This window comes from Rhynchophorus ferrugineus, unplaced genomic scaffold, assembly GCF_030347505.1.
Source record: "Rhynchophorus ferrugineus isolate W39M unplaced genomic scaffold, kcgeb_rfMv2 rfM8, whole genome shotgun sequence".
In the NCBI taxonomy this organism is placed as follows: domain Eukaryota; kingdom Metazoa; phylum Arthropoda; class Insecta; order Coleoptera; family Curculionidae; genus Rhynchophorus; species Rhynchophorus ferrugineus.
The window spans coordinates 319,641-335,555 of NW_027472587.1; the positions used below are offsets into that span (position 1 = coordinate 319,641).

Consider the following 15,915-nt stretch of genomic DNA (forward strand, 5'->3'; position numbering starts at 1 on the left):
AAGCAATCCAAAAAGGTTCGGGGATAGCAAACCTGCTATCTCCTCTGATCTGCCCTTCTAGCAGGCTTCCCATCTCCATCAAATGCTTATTTTACAAGATGTTAATTCGGTCCGTACTCCTCTACGGATCTAATGTCTACTTCAAGTTTGTTACACCCAACCAGGTCAAACAGCTTCAAGTTTTCCAAAATAGGCTCCTCAGGAGAATATTAAACGCTCCATGGTTTGTCAGAAATAATCAAATCCATAGGGAAACTGACACTCCAGAAATCAAGCACTTCATATCTCAATCATTCCACAAACAACAACTCAGCTCAAGTTCTTCTGAAAACGCGCTTGTTCGCGAGCTGGTCGACATGCTGGGAGCTTAGCACCGCGTCACCGCTAAGCTCTCCCCCTTTTCCAGGCTGAAACGACCTCATCCGTCGCTACAGTCATAACTTTTGCCCCCATACAACAGTACCCAGTTGTGTGTTAACTCAGGTTCGCGAATCAATAGAATCGCCGGGCTCTCGTGCCCAATAACGGCTGCCCGATCAGCGGGTGCCATATCCCCAAATTTAATGCAGTAGCAGTAGTGATCCACAGGGGTCAACTGTGAGGCGGTTTCGGTTTAGTGTATTGGTAAGCCCAGAGGCAGTCCCACATAACCCGGTCCAACTTGTCACTCCAGGGCAAGTCTCCGCGACCAGGTATGCGTCATGCATTCCACCGCCTGGTTTTTAGGCCAGAACAAAAAAAAAAAAAAAAAATCTTAGTTATTCTGAATATTTTGCTAACCCTTAGGTCAGGAAACTGAAAGTCACTAGTAATTGTTCAATAACACAATTTAAGAATACAAATTCAGAATATCAATCCCGCAATCATAATCCTTATCGATCAAGGAAATATTTTTAAAAATGTTGTCACTTAAAATAAAACATGGCGCATTCGCCACTTTGGAAAAATGTTCGTTAAAAATTGAATATTAAATGTTGTCAAGACCATAAAAGATTTAAACCAAGGCTGCTCAACATTGTTTTTATCAGTCAAGCCCAACGAAAGATTGTCGGTTACTACCTTAATAACTTTTAAAGCTCTTGGAAAAAAGACAATATTATGAACTATAATTGTTGTTTATTAAAATAATGAGACAAAGAGCATCTTATACCAAATATATATATATATATATATATATTGAATAGTTATCTAAATAAAAACTAAGACACGTAATTAATATAATCTATGTGATTTCTAATATTTCTTATTTTGTAATATTTTTTGTTTTAGGCGTCAACTTCGACAACTTCAAACCCCAATTGACATGGACAAAGTGGGTTGCTCTTCGGTATATGAAAACATCGTTCCTGTAAGCGAAAGAAGGAAGTCCGAGATTTTTAATCTCATTAGAGTAAACTACAATACTAGGTTTTATAAAACTTATAAAAGACGAAGAGAACCTACTAAATTCTGAAGCGTATAAAAAAATACTAAAAAGAAAATAATATAAAAACTACAAGTAATGATGTCTAGTTGTTTATAAAATATTGTACCTTTCGAGTACTCAATTGTAATTATTTCAATGTTTGAAACTTATAACTAAAATTCAATATTATTACTGATATAAACAATATAAAATTACTTGAAATAGTTTTTCCTCAATAATAACAATTTACCTCAATATTTTACTATTGTTCTTTTAAAAAATATATATAATTTTGAATGGTGACGTTACTCTTATCGAGGAGCGATATGTCCGTATGACACTACTTAAAAATTTCAAGGTTTTTTAGTACAGGAAAATCTTTTATTGGTAGTGATTTCTAGAAAACTTTCTGAAAACCAAACTTTCTGATAAATATGATGCTTTCGAAGAAAATTTATCGCCAAAATATTTTTACTGGGAAAAACGACTTAAAAAAGGCTTTCTTCCGCGACAATTTTTTGTTTTGCTATAAGAATGTTATATTTTAATCTAATTATAATTCATTATTTTATTCACTGTATATTTCTTAGTACGAATTCTGCTTGATTTTATCAATAATTTAATAGTTGTTGAGTATTGAGTGATAATTATTGATAATTATATTTTTAAAATGTTTGAAAATCAGGAATATCAGGCTAATTAATAATATTATTGTTAAAGTGTTATAATTAAAGTGCAAGCAATTTTATTGACTTTTATTATCAAATAAAATATCAAATGTGTTTATATTTATACCAGCATTGAAAATAAAAAAGTTTTAACGACTTATTAATCTAAGATGTTACACAATCAGTAGATAAAATGTATTATTTCTGTTTTTTTATATATTTTTAGTAAAAACTTATAAGGACGTTTACATTGTTATTCAAGATAAGTAATAACGTAAGTAATGGCGTTAATTAAGAACATTTTTTAATTGCTCTTTTTTGATACATTAGCTAACAGAACAATAATCATGTCATTTCTGGTACCTGCGACCTTTGCGGTTTACATACTTGTTGAACCTTATGGTGATAATGTCCTTTCGACATTAGAAATACATTATATAGTGATGAGGAAGCTCTATACTATGAACTTCAGAAAACCGAAGCCTAAACGGCTAATATAATTCTCCATAATCCACAAATAATCAGTTTGAAGTGGATATTGATCGAAAATAAATCAGAATGTGACAGAGACTAGCAGAATTGGCTATGGCAATACCTCATACATAGTCAATGGAATAAAATTTTTCCAACCAATTATTTTCTTCTTCATTCTCCATAAATCAAGAACAATTTCTAAAATTTCTCTGGAAGAAAATCCCGTAACTGCACATTGATTGTTGTTTCATTTTTGGGATTGCATAAAAATTGTTTATGGCAAGGGTGCATATATATTTTAACTAAACTATTTTCAAAATTAATACAAATTAAAAATGTCTAGGTTTGAGAACAAACTAAAAACTATTAACTATCTGATATAGCGATACCGATATAAAATACAAAAAACACTCTTTGTATTTTAACTCAGATGCTTATATCAGAACAATAAACATATCATTTCTGGTACCTGCGACCTTTGCGGTTTACATACTTGTTGAACCTTATGGTGACAATGTCCTTTCAACATTAGAAATACATTTTATAATGATGAGGAAGCTCTATACTATGAACTTCAGAAAACCGACACCCAAACGGCTAATATAGTTCTCCATAACCCACAAATAATCAATTTGAAGTGGATATTGATCGAAAATAACTCAGAACGTGATAGAGACTAGCAGAATTGGCTATGGCAATACCTCATACATAGTCAATGGAATCAAATTTTTCCAACCAGGTACTTTATTCTCCATAAATCAAGAACAATTTCTAAAATTTCTCTGGAAGAAAATCCCGTAACTGCACATTGATTGTTGTTTAATTTTTTGGATTACATAAAAATTGTTGATAGCAAGGGTGTATATATATTTTAACCAAACTATTTTCAAAATTACTACAAATTAAAAATGTTTAGGTTTGAGAACAAACTATTAACTATCTGATATAGCGATACCGATATAAAATACAAAGAGTTTTCTTACATTTCAGTCTTTCTTACAATTTCAGGTGATACAATAAACGAACTAAAAATCCAAGAAGAAACAGTTATTAGAAATTCTACGAATATAGATCCAAAAATAAACCAAAATCTAATTATGGCTAATACAGAACTGTTTTGTCCTTATTAATTCAATTTTAGATCTTGAACTTAATAATACTTAAACAATATTCACTGCTCATTCAATAAACACTGCTGAAAAAGCTGAATTTGAAACAAATAATTTATAAACAACATCAGTATGAATATCGGTATGGAGCTAGATAATGACTGCGACAAAACAAAACAAACTATTTTTATTTTTATTTTTAAATGTGAAATAATAAATTTTTAAATGTGAATTGATATTTTTTACATAAAATCATTTTATATATTACATGAAGAACAGTTGAATAATTAGATTCAATAATAAATTTTAAACTTAGCCTCAAGAATATTGATGTTTAATTGCTAACATAAAGATATATAAAAGCGTTAGCACCAATCTCTTCCGGGAAGTCTTGAAATATAATCCAACCGCAGTAGCTATATGATCTAAACCACAGTGCCATACAGACCGCAATATAGACTCAACTACAGTCTATATAAAAGGTGCTTGTATATATTATGATCAGCAATATCTATTGGTGAAAGTATCAATGTAACCAACTGTTAAATTTATAGCAAGTTATGGTGATTCTGCTCCGTTATATTCGAATTGTCGGTTTTTAACGTAAATAATAAATAATAGCTTCAAATACCACAATATTCAAAGACAGTGAATTGCAATATTCTCTACTGACTTCAATTAAAAAATGTACCGTCCTATTCTTGCAAAAAAGACCAGTGAGTTAACAGAACAAAAGTCATCCTCTTGCATGATAATGTTTGGGCACACATCGAAAAAGTTGTGAAGTTTTGGCTAGTTCTACTGCACCTAGCGTACTCAACAGACATAGTGACTTCTGCTTACTATCGCTGCTAATCCGCTTATTCTACACAGTATTGCCATGTTGCCACAAAGATGGAAAAAGTTGTAGACAATGATGGAAAATATTTTGATTAATATATATTGTAGCAATGTTTTCAATACATGGTTTTTTAAAGTGGCAAACTTATTAAAGTATATGCAAGCATCTAATAGAACAAAAAAATTGTATTAGTATGAGACTCTTAAGTTGCGATAGGTTTCTTAAAAAAGTGCATAATTTATCAAAATAAGTTATTAATTAAATTAAGTAATAAATAATTAAAAAAGTATTAATTAAATGTGCATTGAAAATTAATTATATAAATGTACAAATTATTAGTCGTGTATTCATTAAAAGTTTTCTTAAACTCTTTACATAATCCCCAACGTAAATGAATTTTACTACTTCTGTTCCTTTTATTTTCATCCTTGGAAATTATATAACGCGCACCTGTCTTCTGATTTATTATATTCTGTCGAGATATGGTCTAATCAAATTGATTTACGATGGCAGTGTATAAAAGTGTTTCAACATTTCATAACAGATGACTTAAAATATTATTTATAACTATAATCGTTTAATAAACATTGACTATATTATGTTACTTTCTATACTTATATTCTTAATTCTAATAAAATACTTACCTATCACAGCTACGCTATCGTAGAAGACCATGTTATCAAACATGTTATTGTTTTTTTCGTTTGTTCTTTTTACGGGCTCTTCGTATAAAGCGATGCTTTCGTCGAAGCAGAACTTTTCTTCTACAAAGTTCCAGTAGCATGTCTCCAAACAACTGAAAAAAAAGATAAATGCTTGTTATCGTATCGAGTTATGTCAGCGATAATATTTTTAAGTCTTAGATCCATGTAAAATGGAGCCATTCATTTATTACTTAAAACTATTAGGGTGGTGAAGGTATTATGTTTAATTTCTTCTTGTTCAAAGAGCCAACAAAAATCGTCTTAGCTAATAAATGAATGGTAGCTTGTTGAAAATTAAAGCAAGAAGTGTCAATTATGCTGTTATTGATATTATAATATCTGTTAATCTGAGTTTATTTTAATCGTCAAGAAAATTGTGTAAATTTCACACCTAATATTACTTTATATAAATCCTGAAATGTGATTATTAATTGTCATAAAAACATCTATTATTTAACGAGTTTCAAGGAACATGGTAATAGCCCATCTAACATTTATTTACAGCGTATATCCGATTTAATTGCAGTGCAATTTCTTTTATTTACTTAAACTCTTATACAACAATTATCTTTAATCTGTCTTAATCTACTAACAACTATAACTAAGCTATATTCTACTACATCAGTTAGTGTTCAAACATTTGTAAAGTCAGAAGGTTTCTTCCGCTTGAGAGATCTAACGACATTATGTACACTTAGAAGGCTGGACTCTTCCGTGTTGACATTGTCCTGGAGTCTTTGATAGGAATCGGCAAATCTTCTAATAGTATCCGTAACCATATCAATTTCTAGGTCGGAATGGAGGTCGCAAACGAGTACATACCAAGGAGCATTCCTAATAACATCATTTGGACATTGGAACCACTGGCGCAACCCCCAGATGAATTCCATAGCTCCACACTGGTCTCAATATCTGCTAATATACAATAAGCTGATAAGTTGATAGCTCGGAGTTTTGTCAAGCAACCAATACATTTTCCTGAGCTAGGCGTTCATCGCGTTTCTTTTTTATAATCTCCTTATATCTGAGCTTGGCATTCCAAGCCAAGGTACTTGGTGTGACGGCATTTGGAATTTTCATGGCGTAAATGGACACAGGTTGTGACGTGATAATCTTATGGATTTTGCTTCATGTAATTTTATTCTCCAATTTTTAGTCCAGATAGCAACTTTATTAAGAGAAGATTAAAATTTCATGGTTGAGCTCTCTACAGTCTCTACTACTGTTAATATTGTATACAAGATAAAGCACTGATCCCAACACATTTCCTTGGGACACTCCTTATCAGTTTGAGATCAGAATATGTTCTTTCATGTTTAACACGGGAGTATCAGTTAATCAAATCAGATGTTAATGGCAAGTAGAAATGTTTAAGGATAAGTGACTTTATTTTATGTAGAACGCTTTCATGATATATACTGTCAAAAGCCTGTGCAACCTCCAGAAACGCAGCAGAGCACACACCCTTATTTTCTAGAGATGTTTCAATTACATCTATAATTTGACTTACTTGGTCAATTGTTGAGGGCATTCCTGAGACCAAACTGGGGAGATGGTATCAGTTTTCTTTGCTCGAGAATACGCATAAGACGTTTCACAACCTTTTAAAGTGTTCAGCGATAACTGACAGGTGGTATTATTCAACTTGACTTAGATTTTTACCAGGTTTTACTATCATTATGACTGCAGCAGTTTTTCATACATTTGGCATATAGCTTAACCGAATGCAAGCATTAAACAGGTTGGTTAATTTAATCAAGGGCTTTCATTGGAATATTTTAAGAATCTCTCGCCTAACAAGGTCTTAACCCAGCAAACTCTCTAATAGGAGATACTTGAGCTATGGAATGTTTGAGATGTTTAGTAGCTTTTTACAGTGGATATTTGGCATGTCTATTCACAAAGAGTTTTGAAAGGAATCCAGCGATTGATGCTTGTTCGATTTCTTTAAATTCCTTTGTTAATTGCTGTGTGGTTTTATAAAACAAGGTTTTACCATATGGCCTTCTGGATTGCCATTTTCTACTAATTTCTTTTGAGTTCATTAATAAGGATACTTCTCCAAACGGCTTCTTGAATGGCAGTGATAAAAGTAACTACTACCTGTTTTAGTTGATTCGTTGTTTCAAGAGGTATATTCAGATTAATATCCTGCTGTAATAAGTAACTGAAATTCCAATCAGTGCAATCTCTTAATTAAATTACAACTATAGAGTTTGGTCCCACAATATTTAAACAATAGGCAGATCCAAATTGTTGTTTCATTAACTTTAATTTATGAATAAAATAATGGATAAATTTAAAATATTTTAGATATTGATTAGCACTAAAACATTTATTACAGGTAAAGAGCTAATACTATCGAGTAATGTTTGAGAAATTGACGGAAAAATATTGATAATATATTTATCAGGAAATGAGACTTGATTCAACATCATTAATGTGCCGGCGAAGATTGCTCACAGAAAACCAGTTAACTGAATACTATAATATAATATATGTAGCACAGATATTGTGTATAAAAAGACAGTTTCATTCGTTTACCGAGTTAAAAGTTAGTATGCTCTAGAAGAGAAAGTTGGAGACTCATTGACAATTATGTGGTGTCTAAAGTGATGAGTACTTGAGCGAACTTGTATAGTGAATTTGCTCGTATTCGCTTCGAAAAGTCCCGTAAATGTTAAAAGTAAACCTCGTCATGAATCGCAAATTCAAGAACAGTTCTGAACAATTTACACATTCGTAAACATAGCCTGCAATTTCCGCGTCAGAATAGAGTACAGTTTGCTTGGTTCCTTTAATAATGCAATTAGTAATATATAAGTATTTGTGAATAACGATAAAGTTGTTATAAATAAATAGAAAATCTAATCTTTAAAAACCACTATTAAAAATTTGATGATGAATATACAACAGTAATAATTATAATGAGTTCAATAAAAATACAATAAACATATCAAATAAGTCATCATTAATGTTTGATGAACTTTAAGTATGCAATTAGAATACATGTTACAGTTACAAGGATGCTAACATCAGATGAAGAACATTATTTCATCATTTTTTTGAATAAATAAAAGGCTTTTTTCTTATTCCAGATTGAGCTAACTGTTGCTGAATGTATGGCCGAAACGGTGTATTGGTTCGCACCTCTGTTATTCTAAATATATCCAAACTAGTTTATAAATGTTATAAGAACTGATACTGTCATATTACAAATCTAATTTTAAAACATTTTTGGATAGTTCCAATAATCTACGAGTATAAGGTTAAGGCCAATAAGCATTATTGTATGATTTCCGTTATATAATATAATTATCCTGACATATCAGTATAAGATCACTTCAGTAAGTGATGCTGTACAACTTATAATCTAAATATTATTCTAGATACTATTCTAACTTATTTTAAAATCTATCCTAACTTATTCCAATGACTATTCTAACTTATTCTAGGAATTATTAAATTTCACTCTATGTGTCTATTAATCAGTGCATATGGTAGATTGCGTTTGAGCCTCCGCACTTCATTGTCATCGCGCACTGTTTGGCGAGTACGAGGATAAGATGAATTTCGACTAAAAAACCATTTTATGCTATGTTTCAGCCTCCTTTGACTTAAACTTAAACGCACTTGGCGTTTTCACTGAACGTAAATCGTTTACCAAATACAGGTTTATTCAAGTTCGGAAAAAGATGGAGGTTTGAGAGTGTCAAATTCGGTACCCCAAATACAGAAGTTTTCAGAAGATAATTTGAAAGGCTTATTGGAAATGTTTAATCCAGTTGGTTAAGAAGGTTCAACCAATATTCACTTCCTTGCCACTTTTTAAGCTGTCTTCGTAAAAACAGCTTAAAATCGGATTCCAATGGAATGGTTTAAAGGTTTCTATGAAAATCGTCAAACGTAAAGGTGAGTGAATTAAGTGTGAACTCTCACATGCCTATCCTTCAACACGATATCATGCACTTTGCAATGCTTTCCGATATTGTTGCCGTATTTGGGGTTTTTTAATCTAGAGAAAATTCGAGGTAGCATTCCGCAAATATTTTTTAATGTTTAGTAGTTCTTTCATTTTAACCATTCGGAATATGGTGAATTTTAGGTCTGTTGCTATTGCAACTGCCAATTTTTATTGTAATTGCTGAATAAACATTAAAGAATTATTCCAATCACGGTATTAATTTATTTATAAATGTAGCTAATTTAATTATAACGTCCACACTATACGTAATTATATTCCCAACTAATTTTATAATTATAAGAATTGACGGTGATCATCTCCAATGAGGTATTAATTACTTAATAAATACTTATTTAGCTTAGTTGATATGATGTATCAATTGGTTCGTGGTTGCACGAAATTAATAACGCTTTAATGATATATGTAGAAATCGTAATTGTCTAACCTTGAGTTTGAGGTTCTATAACAATAATGTAGTTTTTACGATAATAATTGTTGTGATACTAGATAGATATATTTGATCATAACTTTGGTAATATTATGATATAGAACTAGTTTTTCAGCTGCACAAAGTCTCTTCTGTTCGCCAAAAGAAGCCCCCATTAGTTAAGAAACGTAAAATAGTTTCATAGCTTCAATATTAACGACTTTATGTATATATTGACGTGTTTGTATAGTTTGCATCACATAAATTTTTCTCTTCTTTCCGGAAAAGGAGGTGAAAATATCATTTGCATACAAATAATATTTTACTCAAAAAAAGTTTTGTAGAAGCGCATGATAATGATGATTTAAGTGAACTGAAGGCGAATGAAGAGGCAGGATTCAAAGTTCAAACCAAGAAGCTAAAAATTGGGACTCTCTAAGAACAAGGCATTTTTTCAACGTAGAATCCTCATGTCTGAAATATTAGAAAATGTCATAGCTAATGATGGAATACTACTTTAAATAAAACATATTTTAAAACACTTCGTTTTTTTGAATCATGCAATAAAACTATAAAATGAGCACTTAAAACTTATTTACGTTATACAAGCAGTCAATAATTTATTATTAATTTTTCTTTTATCTTTTAGCCAATATTGCACACCATTGTTTTCATTGTATTTTAAAATGCCCTCACTACATTTTACTTGCCCAAAAATCTGTTCAAATTAAACCTAGATAGAAAATACATTTCCAAAAAATAGGCGAAAAATATTCGTAGTCGAATTATTGTTATTGCAGCATTTTAAATGACACTGAAAGACATTAATTTTTGAAGATGTTGTCATTTCTGCAAATTGTTGTAAAGTTGCACGTTGGAACATGTTTTATACATTCTTATGAAAACACATTCCCATGAGGTTAAGGCAAAAATTGAGCGGACTTTGAACTAAAACTAATTATTTTAAAGAAGGAAAAAATATATTCTGGCCTCTAAAGAGTCCCGATATAACTTCAGTAGATTTACTTTTATGTGGATATCAAAAGCAACACAAACTCCAATAATCTGGCAACGTTGCAGTAAATGAAGCCTGATTTTCAACAAGTAATGAGATCATTTTCAAGAGAAACTCTTCTTTCCAGAAAATATATTGACATTTTATTAACTTTCCATTGTAACAAATTAAACGACTTTATATTATATTTCAAAAAATTAATTTATTTCTGGACCACCTTGTAATTTATTGACAATAGAGTTACCTTGTAGCTAATACCGATTATTTGAAGACGAATCTATGATCTTAAACTAATTTTGGAGGTATATTTATCACGCCAACTTTTTAAAACCATTTGAAACTGTTTTATTTCCATAGAAGCGTTAGATTGGTAAGCAATGTCCAATTTAAAATTTTCTTACTTTCGAAACATCGATATATTTTAATATGTTCATTATTAATATGTAATTTATTCTCAATTAAAACGTAGATCAATAATACTATACATCCTTTTTATAGTGATATTATAACATTTGAAACTTAAAGCTGTAATATCGCCAATTGGAACTGAATTCATTTTGTATTAATCCTCGTATCATCACACTCGATGTTAATCCGTATATTGTATTAGCATTATGTCAGACCGATGATGTAACTACTTATATCTCCTATTTAATCAATAACTAATTGATAATAACATTTATCATATTTCATCATTTGATGACACCTGGAACAATATAATTAAATAATTCAGATGGGTTAATTGGATGTTTTAGAGTTTTTTAACTGATTATGAAGATAAATTGATAGTTATATAAACGAAAAAATAGAAAATGTATACTAGTTTTTAGTTTAAAAAACTGGTATTTCATCATATATTTCAAATAAAGATTTCAGTATTCCACAAATAACATGAGTACCATCTTGTCTATCTTATGTTTTAATAAAAGAACAAGTACATGTCAATTGGTACATATACAAATTTATAAGGTAATAATATATAACCCATTAAAAATAAAATTGATATTTTAGATAAAAACACTGATTTATTATTTAATAAGCTAACCCATTATATTAATTCAGCTCATTTGATGAGGCCACAGAACCAAGAATGTGATAATGCAAATTCTTCAAGTTACTTATACTAACAGTATCGTTGAGCAAGAATAATTTTTGTAAACAACGAAGAATGTCTTGGCAGCTCATGAATTTTTTGTCGTTTCACTCTTTTCTTGGAAGAGTTCTCTGTAGCATCTCTGCATTTAGATCTGCAGTAATTCGTAACGGTAATCTCATTTTGCAGAATAATCATTTCATGTCATGTCAATTCTAGGTTCCGCTTTCTTCTATGACAAATTAAGATGTCTCAAACTAGATATATAATTTTTTGCTCAGTATTTCTGTTTTTGCTAATTCTGAACAAGTCACTTCAGAAGTAGATGATTTCTGACAGCGAGAGTGAATTTATACATCAGTGGTAAAAAAAATGCCGGGTGTGCTGCGAGTCTTAAGAATATTAATATTATCCGGAGTTTTGGGATATATAATATTAATTTACATCAATTGCTTAGAACAAGTTAAATTCCAACAAGCAACCATCATGACAATGCATGTCTATTTCTATGATATAATTAAAAAACAAATATATTATTTATATATTGTAATATGTTCAAGTTTTACAATTAAATTTCATCAAATATTTGTTTTTAAATATTATAGAAACGACTCAAAAGAGACATTTACTTTTATTTTGAATACTGACAAGACTCCAAAATAAAATAGACCATTCATTTATTAAATTTATTGAGGTACTAATTAAAATTGTCGATGATACGTACGCAAAGAATATTCAAAAGGCTAAAATATATACCGAACACCTCGAAATGATTTTCTAACTGACTGAGAGTAAAAACACTCTTAACTGGAGGAATCTTATTTTAAAAGATGGCCATCCAGTTAAAGCCAAAATAACGATATTAATCAGTCTAAAATAACCAGAGGACTAAAAGTAATTTCCTATGCTTAATATCAATGAAATGTAGGTATTTAAAGGATTAAAAGATTGCTTTGGAGTATTCCTATTTTCACATATCATTCAAAAACACAAAAACTCACAACTGATTACGTTCCTTATTTCCCAATTCTCAGTTATGTTTAGTTATGTTTTAACTTACTTCGTAATTTGTTATATGTGGTTTTAAAAAATTTATGAAATTCAGAGGAAGAAAACAAACTAGCTTTTTACTGGTTTTAGTAAAAATTGCAAGTAGCTGTTCATTATCTCTAATATTACCAGTAACAATTTATATTATTTAACTTTTATATATTTATGTCTCGCTACTAGATGAAAAATTAAAGTTTCAAGTGAATAATTTGGACATATAATGTTGATTTAGAGCTCACATGTGGTGTGAAAAATAAAATGCACAGGAAATACGCCAATAACACATGAATATACACATTTTAATGTATTGACACTGTTACTGCGATATTGAAATATATAAAAATAAAAACGTTATACATAGCCACACTAAATAGCAATACTATTCATTTTATTTAAGTGCGCATGTGTTCAATTAGCCGATCGTGTACTACATTAATGTATCTATTTTTAATTGTAGTTTTACCCTCGTATTAGTTAACTAAACAAATTACTATATAATAGAAAAATGGGATACCAAGAAAGCGAAACTTATACCTGTAAAGAATACTTTAAAAATAATTCAAACATACCAGTTTTTCAACGGGAACCTCATAATATTTACTTAAATGTCTTATTCGAACAATTTCGACTTCTTCGATCAATCTCACTAATTAACTACCCGTATTTCAGTGGGCCAAAACCCAAACCAATTACCTTGTGAATAAACTGAAACACATATCTTCGTTCGTGCCAATAAACGAAACGACTCGGATGCCCAGACCCAGCTGTTTTAATTACGATTCGATTTTTAAAAGTGGATCAACGTGATCTGTACGCGAGGATAGCGTTCAACGTAAAACTGAGTGTTACACGATTCAATTCATATTTGAATTTGTCATTAAAGATAATTTGAGAATCGCTGTTAATACGTTCGATGTTGAAGTTGTTAAAATACGAAATGTTTGATTCTGTATATCGGTGTATATCAATAAGTACTGGGGATCTCGGCCAAGGCGAAAACTTACGAAATATCAATATATTAATGTTTCAAAATATATCGATATATTAGAGAATGAAAAACGTCACAAAAAAGGTCAGAAAATAAAAATATGTTTTTATTTCTATAGAAATCAAAATTTGAAAATGAAAAAATAAAGAAGTTATTGTTAATAATTAAGCTGGCCAAAAAAGATGTTTGTAAACCAATTTGCATACATTTTATGTATTTTGGGAACTGAAACATTACTGTTCTATAAAAATAATATAGTTTTTTCTATAATAATTATTATGATACTAGATTTATATCATTTTTATATAACTATTTGTCATAATTGTGGTAATATTATGATATAGAACTAGTTTTTTTAACTAAACAAAGTCTCTTCTGTTCACCAAAGGAAGCCCCCGCTAGTTAAGAAACGTAAAATAGTTTCATAGTTTCAATATTAATGACTCTGTATATATATTGACGTATTTGTATAGTTTGCATCACATAAATTTATCTCTTCTTTCCAGAAAGGGCCGTAAAAATATCGATATATCAATTGAATATCAAACATTGATATTTTAAATATATCGATATATTGGAGAATAAAAAACGTCACGAAAAATATCGGGAAATAAAAATGTGTTTTTATTTCTATAGAAATCAAAATTTGAAAATGAAAAAATAAAGAAGTTATTGTCAATAATTAAGCTGGCCGAAAAAGACGTTTGTAAACCAATTTGCATACATTTTATGTATTTTGGGTACTGAAACTTGATACCAATTGTTTTTTTTTTTGTATTTTCTACATATAACAATATGATATCCATTATATCAATAATATAGGAAAACAATATTTCAATAATAGGGAAAATTCGTTATTTAAAAATCATAGTTTTTACCTTTTTTGTGGCTTCTTTCGGCTAGCAAGTGATTGAAATTGTTATCATTCTCAAACCCAGAAAAATATCCAGAAGAGGTAATCTGCTACTGCCCTTTAAGTATATTAACTATAATCTCAAAATATTTAGAGAAATTGTGATGACCAAATAATAGTATCAAGAAGACTCTAAACACACCTTAATAAATTACAACTTTGACTCGACGTACTAAAGTCAATATACTTCGAAAGAGTGTTATATGCCGAAAGAATGTTACTTGCCAATCAGATAAATGTGAGTGATAACAGTGACGTGCATGACTGAAATTTTCACTACCATTAGATCTGATTAATGGACATATATAGATTTTAATTATATTTATTTATTTATTTTTTTATTTTTTGGTGATCACTTACTGAAGTTTTACTACATTTTTATAAAAATCATACTTACTCATTAGGCAGATTGTGGAACCACTAATGATAATAAAAAATTCTTTAAATTACATATAATCCTTCTTTTCATTTATATTCCTTATTACTTCGAAGTTGCAATTGTAAATTAATTAGGCATATGAGGCCCAACCCTTATTCATTCATCATTCACTTTAGCTTCTAATATATCAAATAAATCACTAACCTGTATTAGTAATATCAGCAAAAATAGAAGACTTACTCTATTATAGCACTCAGTTCAAGGTCAATTTTTTATATTTTGTACTTGTATATGTATGTATATATAGGTATTAGTATCGACTAATAACAATCTGGTCATCTCTTGGTCGTCAATTTAATATATCATTATGATATATCGTAACTAATCAATATATTTTTATAATCTGTTATAATAAGTTTCTTCTCACATTAATATGTTTACGAACCCAAAGTTACGTTAATTTAGATTTGTTTTGTTGGTAATTTAATTTTTTGTATGTTACAAAATTATATTTTTTTTTGGGCTCGGTAATGACATCAGTCATCACTTGCCGGTAGTTAAAATAATATTGTAAATAGATAAATAGGTTTAGGTATGTATTAAGCTAAATTGTGTGTATATAGTAGAATATAAAATACGTGTAGTAGATAAGTTAAATAAAGCTTTTGTTTATTTTTAATTATGATGAGAAAAAATAGGAATAAAGAAACAATGATTGAAAATAAGGAGCCCTTCAGCTGTCGGGGTCCACTACCTAGTCTAGGTGATTTGACAAAAGGTTTTGAATAAATGTTTAAACTAAACAACAACAAAAAGTTATTGTCCCTGCGGGAATCCATCTCCGTTTGGGAGCTTTAACCATTACACCATAGAAGCAGTTTTATA

At 29.8% G+C, this 15,915-nt stretch overlaps 1 protein-coding gene across 8 annotated transcripts in view; it reads right to left on the reverse strand.

The window, feature by feature from the left end:
- The window catches only part of LOC143201424 (uncharacterized), a 97,718-nt gene that overhangs the window by 22,075 nt on the left and 59,728 nt on the right, over window positions 1-15,915 (reverse strand). For 6 of the 8 annotated variants that reach the window (XM_076412478.1, XM_076412477.1, XM_076412476.1 and 3 more), the window contains one exon: window positions 5,142-5,293. In XM_076412478.1, coding sequence (XP_076268593.1) covers window positions 5,142-5,293 — 152 coding nt within the window. Of the gene's footprint in view, window positions 1-5,141; window positions 5,294-13,319; window positions 13,573-15,915 lie in introns of those variants that run through there. The other 2 variants (XM_076412475.1, XM_076412474.1) reach the window with 2 other exon arrangements.